The sequence below is a fragment of the Pteropus vampyrus genome, unplaced genomic scaffold (assembly GCF_000151845.1).
Source record: "Pteropus vampyrus isolate Shadow unplaced genomic scaffold, Pvam_2.0 Scaffold6, whole genome shotgun sequence".
Taxonomy (NCBI): Eukaryota; Metazoa; Chordata; class Mammalia; order Chiroptera; family Pteropodidae; genus Pteropus; species Pteropus vampyrus.
In genome coordinates, this window is record NW_011888787.1 from 14,782,828 (window position 1) to 14,799,292 (window position 16,465).

General features: G+C 35.2%; 1 protein-coding gene and 1 pseudogene across 2 annotated transcripts in view; one reads left to right on the top strand and one right to left on the bottom strand.

Moving 5' to 3' along the window:
- Positions 1-14,329, top strand: part of PLPPR5 (phospholipid phosphatase related 5) — a 97,501-nt gene extending 83,172 nt beyond the window's left edge. For both annotated transcript variants that reach the window (XM_011368522.1, XM_011368530.1), the window contains exon 6: positions 13,589-14,329. In XM_011368522.1, coding sequence (XP_011366824.1) covers positions 13,589-13,621 — 33 coding nt within the window. In that variant the 3' untranslated portion in view covers positions 13,622-14,329. The remainder of the gene's footprint in view (positions 1-13,588) is intronic.
- Positions 14,330-15,258: 929 nt separating this feature from the next.
- Positions 15,259-15,377, bottom strand: LOC111745537 (annotated as a pseudogene).
- Between the last annotated feature and the right edge of the window lie 1,088 nt (positions 15,378-16,465).

Genomic DNA, 16,465 nt, shown 5'->3' on the forward strand with positions numbered 1-16,465 from the left:
TATATTGAGAGCTAGAAAATGTTTCTGAAAAAAAGGATTAATGACAAGAAATTTAATTAAATTTATGGAGGATAGCATCTCTTTTCTTGGGTTTCAGCATATATGTTAAAAGAACGGGAGAATAAAATTGACCAGAGAAAAGATAATAGACATGAAAGGCATATCACAGAAATCTAACATATGAATCATTGTAGACTCTAAAGAAGAGGACAAATGAGCTATAGAAATAGAGATATACTTTAAGGAAAGTTTTCTTCTAAATAAATGTCTGAATCTTCAGGCTAGAAGGGTTAACTAGATACAAGATAAAATTAAAATATGTTCTAGAATTTACATATTTCTCAGTGAATTTTTTGAATTTCAATACCAAAGAAAGAATCCTATAAATATTGCAATAGATGATCCTGTTGGGAGAAATGGGTTTTTCTTGTTGGAAGCACTGAGCTTTTGAGGTTGTAACATAGTGTACCTCACGAAAACTAATATGCACACGAGGAATACACTGTCTGACTGACCGTTCACTGGCCTCACACTTTCTCCACAACATGAAATGCCAGAACAGAACGGAGTAATGTCTTCTGAGTTTTTAAGGACGAAAATGTGTGACATAAGAATTTTATTTCCACCCAAAGGTCATTTAAGTATTAAGATAACCATGAAATATTATATATGTAAGAATTCCAGAATTATACTATTTATGAATGGTAACAGAGGATGTTTGCCAGCTCACTGAGCCAAATACATTAATACCTAGATAGAGCTCTCAAATTGGGAAAGTTATATGACTAAATTGGCAGAAAGAATTGGCAGAATATACAATTAATTGGAATTGACTGTGGTAACAGAAAGAGTGCAAAATTAAAAATTAACTTAAGATAAGATATGTAACAAAAGAAAATAATATCACAATGACAAAATGAGCCAATCAGAGATAGTACCAACAAAAATGTAAAAAGTATGATAATTTCCAAATTTTATAAAGGGAGGACTCGATATCACTGTTCATTCTTGGCATTGCTAACTAGAAAAATGTAAGTTCAAACACTTTTTAAAATAAAAGGCATCAAGAATAGTTTAAAACATTTATAAAAGGCCAGTGCCCAAGTGTAAAATATAAACAACACACTGGTCAAAGTGTTGATGTTTATAGTATGTAAATCATCCTAACTGAGAAAAGGGCTAAGTCCACGAATAGGCAAATCATTAGAGATCAAATGCAAATGGAAAATAAGTATATGGAAAAGTATTCTCTGTCACTATTGATGAAAATGCATGAAGGGTGTTTTATGCAACATGGTGAACTTGGTGCTTACCTTGTAAGCAATGGGGAGCCACTAAGGAGTATGAGGAAGGAAGTGGCATGTTCAGAATGGAGGATAACTTGAAGGAGGGCAACACTTAAGCAAAACAAAAGAAAAACCAATCTGGGAGGCTACTGTAAAAATCCAGGTAAATGATACAGACGACATGGACTAGATCTTAGCACAGCCATGTCACATCGTGATGACCGAGCAAGCATCACTTGGCAAAGTCTGCGTTTAGTCAGGTGCTGATCAGAGGCATTGCCTTGGTCCACTCAGGCTGCTCCAACAAAGTACCATGGACCAGGTGGTTTATAAACAGTAGAAATTTGTTCCTCATAGTTCTGGAGGCCGAAAGTCCAAGGTCAAAGTGCTGGCCCATTCAGTGTCTGGCGAGGGCCTACTTTTTATTTCACAGATGGTCATCTTCTCCCTGTGTCTTCATAGGGCAGAATCTGTGAGGGAGTCCCATTCATATGGGCTCTACCCTCATGATGTAGTCACCCCGCAAAGGCCTCACTTTCTAATATCATCACATTGGGGATTAAGTTTCAACATTCGAATTGGGGTGGGGGATAAGCATTCAGTCTATAGCAGCGGTTGTCTAAACCGTCTCAATGATTTACTGTGGAAAAGGGCTAACTGCCAGTCAGAGTGTCACTAAGAAAACCATTCCCCACTCCCCACCCCCACCCAAGAAACATGCCGACCTTTCATCATAGCATCTTGTCCTCTCTCCAGAGATTTCTCTTGTTTGTAGCTAATGGATACAGAGCACATTGACATTCCTCCCAGGGGTCCTCCTGTGTCAGGCTGCAGTCACTGCAGCCGCTAAGCACGAAACACTCTTCTCCTTTCTCTTTGCCCCCTGCTAGACCTCGCTCAAAGGCAAAATGCTGACATTCAAATTTGCATAGGCAAGCTCATGCAAATAATGTCTGCATATGTATTATGATTTTTAACTGATGCCATACAGAAAATCTGAAGATAAGGGACACTTTATCTGGCAAGGGAACAAAAATATTTAAAAATAAATGAAAGAATAGACAGGATTTGATAGGAAATGGAATATTTCTAATTGATCTGAGAGGAATAAATATCTACATAGTTTTTTTAATGTAATTAGAACAAGACACTATAGTCACTTATGGCTAATTTGGGTTAACTTTGAGAGTTTAGTGGTTAGAAAATGCTTTTTGAGAAAACATTTTTTTTTTCCATTTAAACTTAGGCATTATTTTATTCAGGTTTATGTGATCTAATCAGTTGAACCAAAAGGAATTCTCTCTTGCCAATGACAAGAAACAGAAGGTAAGCTAGGAATAATTTACTAGATTACAGTTTTATAATTTGGATAAGGGGCTTTTCACCAACCAGTCCTACCCAAGAAGCTCAGAGTGTAAAAGCACTGTCTAACAGAAGCACCACCTGAATGAAAGTGGTAAGCGGTGATGACAGTTCCCCAGGTCTAGAGATGTCATCAGTGTGTACTATTACAGATGGATATAACCATATTTCATTCCCATGGCAACTCTAAAGGAAAATTATATAGATAGGAAAGTTCTGAGAGAGTTCACAATGACCCAGGGAAGCAAATGCATTGATCTTTACATTGAATGTTTTGCATATTATAAAATCATAAGGGTCAAAGAGAAGCCTGAACTGAAATTTAGGCAGAGTGGGGATAGGGTGGCAGGTGGAGAGCCAGATTTTTGCAGCTGCTGGCAGTCCTAGGGTTGAAGCCTGGTTTAGCTACATTATAACTAGGCAGAATTAGACAAATTATTCCTCTTTTCTTTACCTGAAAAAGTGATACAATAATGGTTCCCTTATAGGGTAATTGTTAGAATTAACAGATCACAAATAAACTTCTTGGCGCACAGTAGGTGCCTAACACATATAGTTCTCTCCTGCAAGAACAATGATTGCCTTAATAGGATTTTCATTTTATGTCAGACTAGGATATACTATAGATGTATTTCATGGATTTAAGGTTTATACAGATTGTCTATGTCATACATAGCGCATGTGGCAGAAAATATTATAGTATAAAACGTTGCATACATTAGTGTCATAGCAACAGCAAAACAATCCTGTGGTTTCTTGCCAAGACAAATATGATTATACATTATGGTGCTCTCTATGATAAGTTCCTTTGAAGTTTCAGAATGTTGTCATGAATAACTATGGCAGTCTATTTAAGATTCACTTGCTTTTCTATAATGCAAATCTTTGTTTTACAGAGCTGCTGAACTGTAATATAAATGTTATACAGGACCTTGTCAAAACAACTTTATTAATGATCAGATATTGGGATAGTTAGTGGAACTAAATATATTCATATTTTAGGCATTTTCCCTCAATCTAAGCTTTGAGCACTTATGAAAAATATTTGAAGTAAATCAATGTTCACATGCTGTATGTACTCTGTTCTCATTTGTCTAATTTAATTTAGTTTTAAGAAAGTTGAAAATGGAAGCTTAAAAATTCCAACAGGTGTCAACATTTTAGGTTAAAAAAACGAGCACATACTGTTATTATTATTGCCACATGTAATTTCTCCTGTCTGTGCTCTCATATATTCATATTTATTTCTCCATTATTTATAAATCACAATATACTACAAAAGACTAAAAGCCTGTTTTTTTTTTCCCATCATCTAACAGACCCTTTATCTAACATCTTTTCAGTAAATTACTTTTGAATATAAATAAGCTTTCTCATCTCATTTGTGTGAATAAATACAGAGTTGATGACTACATCTTTAAATTCTATGATTCCTGCAGTCATTAGTTAAGGAGAGCATAAAACAGTAATGGATTTGAAAATCATTCCCAACGCACATAGTTAGTTACACATGGGGAACCATTCCTACCCACCCATTCAACCCCTCCCTCTCTCAGATTTGTTCTTGTATAGTGGACAGTCCTAAAACACCTCTGAGGCCATCGAAATCAGTTCAGAGCACCATGACACTAGAAAAAAATGTAAAGTTTCACTTGACTGAAACTAGGAAACTAAACAATGGCCACATTTACAGTCTTATGAAACAATGAAACAACCACATATTTTTGTTTGTTGTTTCCATTAAAGAAGCAACAAGCAATTCATGTCTATTGTTTAAAATTTGAAAATCTTGGTAAGCAAAACAAAAATGAGTAGGAAGAATCCATATGCCACCATATATGGAAACTTTTCTTCAAATAGCCTTTAAGGTCCATGAGTGCATGTATGGTTTGTGTATGGTACAGGATCTTTCACAGAAGAGTATTTCATGGATGTGATCACAGATCAATAAATAAAATAAAATAATCATGTCAAGCACAACAGTAAAAGCTAATCTTCAGTAAGAGCTTAATATGTGTCTGGAGTTATACAAAGAACATCACATAGAAAATATCATTTTAGTTTTCATAGAAATTATTTGAGTATATCTTCTTATTTCTGTTTTACAGAGAACAAGACAGTGAGAGGTTAAGTAACATGCCCAAGGTCACACAGCTAGTCTGTGTTCTGACAGAAGAATATAGAACCATATTTTCCACTTTTCATTTCTATATCCATGTATGTTTCATATTTATAACTTCAGAGCTCAAACTCATAATCACTATGCTATACAATATTATATAATTACACTGAAAAAGTTCTAATCCATATAAATGAACCATTCATTACCTTTTGTTAGTCATCAAAGATAACTTTCAGTCCCATTTTCCACCATTAAAAGCAATACTCATAAACATCTTTGTAAGTTCAATAATTTAAGATATATTTATAGAAGTGGAAACACTAAAGAAAAGAAGATGAATATCCTTAAAGCTTTTGGTTCATGTCCTTCTGTCCTCTCCAGCAGTGGGGAGCATATTGTTCTTAATAATCTCCACCAAGCTTGTAAGGCAAAAATAAATAAAGTGCTTCATTTTAACTTGTGTTTTTTGAATATCTTTCTGTATCTTTATTTTGTATTTTTCTTTTGTGATTGAAACAATTGAGTGTCTAAATAATAATTCAAAAAATGACAAACCAAATTCTAGACATCATTTGGCTTTTAGGCTTAGTTCATGTCATGGCTAATGGTCCTAATTTCTTTTTTAATTGGGGTTTATCAAAGCATAATTGACGTTCTGTAAAATTCTCCTTTTTAGCATATAGTTGTATGAATTTTGATAGGTGCATACCATCATGTAATCATCACCGTAATCAAGTTAAAGAACATTTCTACCACCCTAAAAAGTTCCCTCCTTCCCTTTGTGGTCAACCCCTCCTTCAGCTCCCAGCCTCTGGCAACCATTAATCTATTTTCTGTTCCTGTAGTTTTACCTTTCATATAAAAGAACTCATAGGTATGATGTAGTATAAGTAGACTCATGTAGCCTATGAGTCCGACTTTGAGGCTTACTTCTCTCACTTAGTTTAATGTACGTGAAATTCATTCATGTTATTACCAGCATAAGTAGGTTTATTTTTTTCTTTTTATTGCTGAGTAGTATTCTGATATATGGATGTGCCACTTTTTTTTTTTTAATTCATTCGCAAATTGAAGAACATTTGGGTTGTTTCCAGTTTTTCATGATTGTGAATAAAGCTCATAAAAAATTCATGTACAGGTTTTTGTGTGAATATATATTTTTCTGTCTTTTGGATAAATACTTAGGAATGGAATTGCTGGGTTATATGGTAAATGTATATTACCTTTACAAAAATCTTCCCAAAGTATCTGTGTCCTAGCTAATGGCCCTTATGGTTTTGACTAGTTCTGAAATGACTCTTGATGTGGCTTATCCAAATATGTACTGACTGGTACCTCTTTCTAAAAATAGGCAGGTTTTTAAATGAGCTTTTTAATCAGCTACTGGTTATTCAAGAATTTATCATGCACTTCATCCATTATTCACTTCCTCTGATTCTTTTCTGTCAAGTAGTGTTGGCTACTTATTTAGCAAATATAAAGCATTTTTGAAAGTTTAAGAGAAGTGAAATAAATAAGACACCAATTACATGGATTAAAATACTAGTATAAAACAAGGCATGGATACAATTTATGGATGAGTTTCCTTTCTTATCATTTGTTATATATAGTAAAATTTTATTTGTAATCAGATTTGTAAATATATGAAACGTAAGAAATATAAAATAAGCAGTATGGAACATTATCCAGGACTCATGAGCTTACAGTCTCATGGGGAGATAATTTTGTAAACAAATACAGACTAGGGTGATGATGGGTACGCTAGAAGAACACGTAAGGGGGACCTATCCAAGCTTAACAATACTTGTAACTTCCTCTACAAGGAGATCTGAAGAACCATTAGCGAAGTGAGGAGGTGAGAGTAGAATGTATCAGACAGAGGAACCAGCTTGTATAAAGATTTAGTTTGGCAGGTGAGGTAAGAGCACAGAGGCAAGGCTTGAGGATGCCATTTAAGAGGATTCGGGTGGGGTCCAGAGTGGGTATAAAAGAAATAGAATTCAGAAGGAGCAAGATGGATAATTAGCAGGCAGGAAATTTTCAAAATGTAGTGTGAGGGAGGTAGGTGAACAGATAAATTGGGATTTTGCATTTCTGACTGTTGGGACTATAGCTATGAATATTGGCTCAAAGTGTGGTGGACAGGAAGGTCATTAGAGAGATTAAGGAACTTCTGAGAGAGTACCTGGATACTATTGGTTCAAAAACTGGCCACAGACATGGAGAGCAAGGGGGACCAAAGGAAGAGACAGACCACCTCCAGATTGGTAGGTGGCGGGTTTGATAAGCAAAAGATCTTACATAGGAGGCTGGTCTTGGGTTGCTGCAAGATGAGTAAATCTCCACACCTGACCACCAAAATCTTAAAAGTTTATATAGAAGCCTTAACTGAGTTCAGCCACATGTACCATCCAGATGACCTCAGCAATACCTTACTCTCTCAGGTGACTCCTAGTGTGGGAATAGTGGGCGGAATGTATATTCCAAGGACAGGGAAAGGGGCGAGAAGACTCCAATTGCTCAGGTCCAGTTCCAGGGTCAACCACTGGTCATGTCCTCTCAATGACTGCCCCCAACAGAGACCCACATCCACCAAGTACCATAAACACATTAGTGTTAACAGACTTACATGGAGCTTTAAGTCAATGCATTGGGGAACACTGAGTTAAAGTGAAACACAAATCTCGGCTACAGGGCTTCTCAAATTCCATGCACTGCGAAGCTCTAAGCTAGGAATATAATATGTAGTTATTCCTATAATATGTAGTTTTTTGAGCACAAAGATTTCATATTCTTGAGAATCATTCAGGATTACTACTTTTTTAGGCAAGGCTCTTTTTTTCCTTTCTAGAAAAAAAATGATAGAATTTTAAAGAAAGAATTGATTTTATATATCTGACAATGATTACATTGCTAACCAATCACTATTCCATACCTTTAAGCAGTGGTTCTCAGAGTGGTGTGAAAGGGAATCCATTACTTGCGGCACTTGCAAAAAGGGCAAATTCCTGGGACCCATCCGTGCCCAGAGGTTCTGAGCCCATAGTCATGGGCTTGGGTCTGAGAGTCTGAGGGTCTGTATTGTTATCAGGCACCTAAGATGATTTGGACACAGAGCCAGCAGCTGGCCTGGATCAGACTGAGCCTGCAGAGCTGAAACAGTGGATTTTAATATTGGCTGCTCATTAGAATCATCTGAGGAGACTTTAAAAATCCTGTGGACCAGGCCACGCTTCAGACCAATTAAACCCAAGTCTGTGGGGTTGCATCGGTATTTTTTAAAGCTCCCAGGTGATTCCAATGTGCAGTCAAGATTTAGAACCAGTGCTTCTAAAGATTCATTGTGGAAAAACCTTAAGCTCTTTGGCTCCTCTGGACTTGGAAATACTTCATAAGTTCTGTAGCTAATGCTCCAGTAAAAGCTGGGCCTGCCTCTGGTTTAGTTAGCTTATCGGAGAAAGCTGCCTAGAGATTATTTTGTTCTCTAGGGAGAAAAAATTCTCTCAGAAAGTAGCTTTTAGCCCCTTTCTCCAAATAGTACCAAAAAAAAAAAAAATTCCTTAATAGAAACAAAGCTCTGAGCTAATATAAAATTCTGAACTTAAACGGAACCATCGTGGAGAAAGAAATAGTTCAAAAAGTCTTTCCAAGAGAATGGTCTATCACATTTTAGCTTTTATGTCTTCACATCCCCAATTTTTTAAAAATAAGAAATTGCCTAACACGAATTTTACAATTAGTTTCACAGCCTCAAGTTCTCTAATAAGTTCTCTAATAATTTCTTCTTAAATGGACACATCACTTCTCTTTACTAAAATACTCACCCACTTTACTACCCAGAGGTTGTAACTTAATGGGACAGAGTATTTGAGCACACACTCCAGGTGCTACTGCTTTTCCTCCTTGTCTCTTCTGCTCACTTTGCCCTCCTCAGAGGACACAACGAATGGATGAAGGAAGTGAAAAGCAAATAAGGAGGGCTAATATTTGGGATTATGATATCCCCCTACCTTCCCCTGATAAAATGTAGGCAGTATCTTATAACATCAGAATGGTCGATGGATTTAATTATATGACTACGATTCCTTGTCCTAAATCCTTAGTGTTAGATATTTTTCAGGATTCAAAATATTTTATATTTTAGGGAAAATACTGGGTATTCCATTACATAAACACAGACTTGAGCAGTAATTTGTAATCAAAGATGGATCTTTCTTCAGCACAAGTGTGAATTGCCTTACATTGATTCAGATTTGTTTTTTGCCACCAAATGACTTTGTAGCAATCTTACAAGAAATATGTGAGTGTAAAAGTTTGTTTGTATATTAGAATTGTAGACTTGTAGAATTGTGAAATTCCAACCAATTATTACTTCTTAAATCTTCTTGGTTTCTTTCTTTCTTTTATGTTTTCTTTCTTTGTTGTTGTTTTTTACTTTTTATTTTGTTTCTGTGGCTTTTATAGATGACTACAATAATATGTTTGAGTGTAAAAGGCACTTTGTGCATATAATCTCATTTAATCTTAATAAAAATCCATTTAAATAGGTAATATTACTTTCATTTCACAGATGATAAAGCTGAATCTTTGAAAGATTAAATTGCTTGTGAAAATTTCTGTTGTATTAGCCTACATTCAAATGCTCAACTTCAAAGTCCACTATATCACACGGCTTTCTTACCAATAGATTGAAGACTATTGAATTAAAGATATTTTATGCACAGATCCTATTTTAAGTTGGATTATAACCTAAGCAGATTGCTCACAACCACCTATTAAAACACAGAAGCTGTTTATAATCATCGTGAAAGGAAGAAACTAGAGGAATATTTAACCTTAGCATTTGGTCTAACAAAATAACAACACAGATCTTTAAATAGACAGGTACTTTTTCCAAGTAAGTAAGTCAATATTTAAAGAAACACTAAAATAATATATAAAATACATTCTGTAGGTGTCCCGAATCCAACCTTTTGAGAATGGTCACGAAGAAAATTCACAGGGAAGGCCCTTTAAAGACTGTCTTGCAAGGCTCTTCAGATGGATAATGGGAATAAGCCGCTGTGAACACCTTCGATTAAGGCAATAAGCATATGTGCGCCAGAGCGCACTGGGGTTGGATTTGGCTTGCGGAGCTGAGGCGAATACAGAAAGACATGTCCTTCTGTGCGGGTTTCTACTGCAACCAAAAGGGATCTAGGTACTAGGTTATTGTTGTGCTTATTATTATTTATCTTTCAAATGTATTTTATTTTTTTTACTGACTTTTCACTGTGGGAATTTAGCATCCCCCAACCAAATAGCCCTTAACAGGATAATTGCTTTTCTTGTTTTCCTATGTGAAATGCTCTTTTTACATTTGTCTTTTTTTTTTCCCCCTAAGGGAAATGGTAAGTGGCACATCATGTCAGGTGGCAAGTTGTCACAAAATTTTCATGTCATAAATGCATGACAATTTTGCTTTTAAAAGTTTTTCTTTTTAATTACAGAATATGTTTTCTGCAAATGGAGATATAAAATAAAGAGTAAAGATTTTCATGTAGAACTTAGAGCTTCAAAAATTGGCATTTTATATTGTAATAATAGGATTTACCAAATTTAAGAATCTAAAACTACTTTTCAGAAAAAAAGTGCTCGTTTTAAACAGGAACTCTGCACTCAAGGACTGGATTCAGTATTTTGCTCACTGACGTGCTGTGGACTTTGAATGAACACTTTCTAATGGCTGTAGAATTTTCTTATTTTTAACTCTTTGGGCTCAAGTTCTGATATCTCCACTCTAAACTTCTGTATGTGTAATTGTGGAAGGCACCAGTAACTGTACTGATGAATTATATAACTACATTTTTCTTGTGACTCTGAATTAAACTTTTATGCATGAGTTTTTGGTTTGCCTACTGTGTGTTTGCACTATCATCTACTACATAGACTTACTATTACATATTAAGAATTCAGCCTTGTAATCCGATTTGCATCACAAGGAGTCCATTCTTCAAGACAGGTGATCTGAAAATATTAAATGCAATTCTAGTTTTATAATAATTGAGAAAAATGCTGATGGGAAAGTGAGCACTTCTTGAATAGGAATTATGCCATCTGGATAGTACAAATTATACATTCACATACCTTGTCAATGTAATTGTTATAATATAGAATGATGGAGTCTTATAGATGGCTAGAAACTTGAGTAATTAGCTTGTCCTTCCTCCAGATTCCTTCAGGGAAAGCTATCCCTATCCTAGAAGAGAATTAATACCATTTTAAAAAGTCAACTGAGATAAATACTCCATCTCTTTCATTCTGTGGTGTGGGTTCATTTGCTTTTGACAGTGAAATTAATGAACAGATGGCCCCTGTGCTATCTGCATACTCCTTCCATGCACTTAGAACCTCGTATTAAATTTCCTCTTTAAATTCCTCTTCTCTATGCACAGCCATACCAATATTTTATTTTCATTTGTTTATTTCTCTACTAATGACCACCCTTAAATGATAAGCCCCGAGCAGGACCCTTTTTATTCTATTCAAATAGAAAAGTTATCTCAGAGGTTAAAACTTAATGTGATATAAAACAGAAAGGGTGCTAATCAAAAAAAGAAGGCATTTCCCCAGAGCCCTGGAACTTAAAACTGTAGTCAATCTGGAAATACTGTTATCCTGTAATTTAACTTGGTAATGACTTAGCATAAGAAAGAGGGTAATAGTATTTGTAATTTATGGGAAGAGAAAGGAAGACCCATTGGCCACTAAAACATTATTTTAAATACCAGGACTGAATCCAATATTTATCCAATAGCACACTTAAAGTTATATGTTCAAAGCCTTATTTCTAAGATGACATTATGCCCCTATTTGGGACAGTCTCAGTTTAAGCCTGTTGTCTGTGTATAAAATTAGCATGCCTTTCCCCCCTCAATATATATGGGCTTAGATGATAATTTACATGGTCGCCCTAAGTCATTGAATATTTTTGGTCGCTTGCTTTTACTTCTGCTTCTGTCCTGCCTTGCACTGATTATCAGTGATTCGTTTCTGATACTTTCTCTGATTTATTATGATTTTTAAATATTTTTCTTCTCCCTTCCAAAGTGATGGTTGTCCCCTTCACTTAGGATTTAATGAGCCTTGTGGACACTTCATTACCTAGGTCAAGGGAACACTGATACCCAGGTCAATGGCCTTTGGAACGCCCCCATCCATTTTCATTTTTACTTTCTTTTTATCCCTTTTTCTTTCTGTTGTTTTTTTTTTATATACTGTCACATTTTCACCTTTTATCTAGCACCCACCCCCCCACGCCGGTTGCCACTGATGGTTAGTCTTCAATTTATATCTTAACACTTTTCCAGCAATTACTGTTTGCTAGGTCCCATTCGGAGGTGTGACATTCCTGTCAGTTTTGCACTGAAACACTGTATATCAAATTTATTTTCTCAGTTCACAGATTTCAAGTCCTCACGGGGCCACTGGAAATAAAACTACAATGTACTGTTTCTACAGTTCTTATGGCTTTTATTCAATCATAGTGCATTATGTCACTCTGACAAGTCTTTTTTGTCCTAAAGTCATGCTTGCACTTTTGTAATAAGAAATCAAGAAAACGTAGAGATGATGAGCTGAATTTCCTAACATTTTCATCACGTATTTTTTAAATGGGAATTTAAAGTTTCTAAGGTCTTATCTGGAGTTACTGAAAAAGTCAACACTCTCTGCTCACTACTCACTTTTAATGATACTGTTTTTCTCCAAGTTTAAATGGGTCAAACCTAGAAAATAATGTCGCAAGCAGTAGTCAGTGATATCCTCCTAGTTGTTGCTTCCTATGCTTAAATTCAGTGAAAACCAATTTAATTTCTTCACGTGCATTTTTTAAACGTTTTAACTAGTTAAACATTTTATATTTTAACTTGAAAAGAGCTCATGTACATGGGAGAAATCTCATGGCATGCATTCATTACATGAGATTCTATTTATGTTTTTGATTTATAAAGAGTCAATATGAAACTACTATGACAAACATTTGAAACAGGTAATAAGATAAAACCCTTTTGTAATGCTGCTGTTATTCACTGGGGCTGTCACTTTTGTTAGATCTTGATGTAACACTGTATATGTCATGATTAAGTCATATCCATTTTTCACTGCAGTATTTCAGCAGCCATGATACGGCCTGTTGCATGTCTGAATCCATTTAAATATTAGTCATTCCACAGGATTTCTTTGTACTCAATTCTGTTGCTTTAAAGGAAAAAATGTAAAAGGGCTCTGTGAAGAATTCTGTGGTTGAGGTAGACCACACAGATTTCAGTCTGTAGTCTGGGTACCAGCATCACAAATGAAATATTTGAGTAGGTCTTTGTCAACTAGCAAATGCCATTTCAGTATGAGCATTTCACCACTTCATTCTGTGCCATCTGTCTCACAGGGAGCAATTAATCTAAAGCTCCAACATGCTAGCATTAGAATTCCATTAACACTGAGCAGAATATTAACGTGTCTGGCATTACCGCTTTTATTCCTCCAAATTTCAGTGTTAATTTTGCATAAAGCAGGTACAACATTTTAACCTATTTGGTTAATTAAGAATATTGAATAAAATACATAATTGGCAGCTAAATTTATGTAGTAGTACATAGAACTTAGTTTAATAATGCTGTATGTTTTTGCAACGTAAACATACGTAAGCTAGGCTAACGATGTTTTGTAAAAGCACTCACTATTTTGTATTAGGCTAACGATGTTTTGTAAAAGCACTCACTATTTTGCAAAGTCAAATTTCCCCAAACCCTGACTTTGTAATTTCTTTTTCTGTTTGCAGAACCACATCACCGCCTTTGCAGAAGTCACATGATATTGAAGCAGATGGTTTTTCACTGCATTGGACATCATCCCTTTTCACCATCCATTCGTAACACCCAAAGTTTGTTTTGATTACAAAAGAAGTTTATAAAGTTGTCTAATGATTTTTATAATTTTAAAGTCAGTGTCAATGTATCTGTTTCCCCCACTAGACTGTGAGCTCCTCAAGGGCAGGACTGTGTCTTTCTTCTCTGTATCCCCATTACCTACAACAAAGCCTTGCACAAAGTACAAGTTCAATTAAAATGTGATGATGGAATGAACGAACTAATTCTGAAATAAAACATCCACTTCAGTTTCTCACAGAATCACTGAGGCTACATGAAAAGAAACCCTACACGAATCATATTTGTATAAGAAATCCCTCCATTTGGGGCTAGTTGAACTTTTTAATTTTTCATATATCTATTCAGGAGTATACCATATTTCATTTGAAATGGACTTTGAAAGTCATGGGGGTTTTTATTTTATTATTCAGCATGACATTATTACCATCCTAACAGATTTCAGTGTGTGAAATTACTTTACTTTTACAAATTATGTTCTATACTAAAATAATGTTTGCACATAATATTATGCTATATTTCCCTTAAAATACCATTCATTCTATACTTTCTAAGACTGGTGCTTCTGCTTTTGAAGGGGAAAATGCCAATTTTTACTGTAATAAGTAATGTATCATAATTAAAAATTATTTATTTGGACATTTGTTTCTGATAGTTGTGGTTTAATTATTGACTTGTAGTTTCTGAAGGCAGGCAGTGAGTATTTAGGGTAGTTTAAGTAACAAAATCCAGTAATGATACTATTTATTGAGCAATTTTCCAGTGATAACAGCATCTCAAGAGTGGTCAAGGCTCCATTCTTAGGCTTTTTACTAGTTAAGTTTCCATGTAATTTAAATAGGAAAGAACCACACCCTCACAACGTAATTTAAATTATATAAATGTAAGAAATGTGGTTAACATATTTTACTTTGCATATTTGTAGTTCTTTATAGTTTACAAAGTACATTCTCATTTATTATTTCATTTAATCCTCAGAGTGGCCCCAATTAAACATTAAATATGGCTTTAGTTTTATAAATGAGAGAAATAAAGCCAAGGCAGGGTAAATAATATGTCCAATTCTACACAACTAATAGGAGACAGTTAAAACTTAAATTCAGGTTCTCTGATCCTGAACTAGTATTCCTTTTCAATAGGCCACAGCTACCATATTGTTTTGGACACACTGAGGTCTTTCAGAGGTCAGTAGAATCCTGGGCAACTACGTGTATTTTAAAAAATGAAGGAATGCCAATAAAATAGAGTTATAAAAACTATGCTGTACTTTAAATGTTTATTTTAAGACTACAATATAGTTACCTGTTTAAAATTCTATTTAAAAAATAATGTCAAGAGTCTAGATGTGAGGTCTTCTGTAAAGTCAAAACCTAAATCAAATGTCTCTCCTGCTACCCTCACTGCCAGCTCTAGGCCCCACTACATAGGAGAGGCACTGAGGGACATTTTACACTAAGCATGTGGAATAAAGGATGAAAATCATGATAACATAAGGAAAATGAACTAGACTATGAGAAAACCATTCAATGTACTTCTCAATAATAACTTGGCAATCCTTTTTTAACACCTACAGCACCTGGTCTTCCTAGGTGGTCTCCCATCCAAGTATTAATCAGGCCCGACCCTGCTTAGCTTCCAAGATCAGATGAGATCAGGTATGTTCAGGGTGGCATGGCTGTAGACTAACTTGGAAATCTTTAACTCTGTCTCATATGATCAATAGTTAATTGACTGAAATGGTACTTCTGAACCTCGACTAACTCAAGAAAATAAACTTTTAATTTGTAATTTCAACAGAAATCAGAAAATAAAGATACCCAAAGACTTTTTCATTACTCCCCCAAGTAGATGTTACTTACTTTTTTCCATCACTGTGGGAGGTAAAACACTTTTAGTAGTGGCCAAACCAGAAAATTTTAATTCCTACCAATATCGGACTTCTAGAACAAATTCAATTCTGTTGGAAAGTTAGAACATGAAAAGCTTGGGAAGCCTTGACCCTCTTTAAAGATTTTTTGGTCAGTAATGAGGGTTTCACTTACTGGGATGGAGGTGAAAGGGGCGATCACAATGTCTTAGGAGGAAGGATGACCAGTAAGACTTCCATAGTCAGATCAGCTCTATTGGTTCTAGCATTAGTTTTTCAAGGAACTGATTAGCAATGTTTTTTTGTTTGTTTTTCTGTTGGAAGCCTTAGCTATATATTTGTATATAAACGTTGTATCTTTGCACCACGTTAAACCTGGTCTGAATGCAGGAGTTAAAAATCCCTCAGAAACCCGGATTTAAGCCCAGATCAGAGTAAAGTTGCCTTTAATATTTAAATATTATGGACTCAAGATTGTGCAATGAATGATCCTGTGATCATTCATTCAAGACATTCAGAAGAATAAAAACATACACGTGCAGAAGGCAAAAAGCCAGCAGAAAACCCTTAACCATGATGCTGTTCCTGAGAATAATAGAAAACACATTGAAGAAAATATCGATTTGTAAATATGTACATACATAGTCTAGTAAAAGCAGGCAAACATATCTTTCTGATAAAGACATCTTTTTATTCTACTTACTTGGGGCCCAGGTCAGTATAAATTAGGCAGCCTGAAAATTTCAGTCTGTTTGCATGGCAGAAATTCTGCACATGTTTTATTTGATTCCTAAGATTATTTAAAAGTCTCTTTTATGTTAAAAGAGAGGTGAACCTTCCTTGACAAACTTTGCCTCTTCCACTTCCATCTGGGCCTCTCTTTTCTCAGGATTTATCCCAGCCA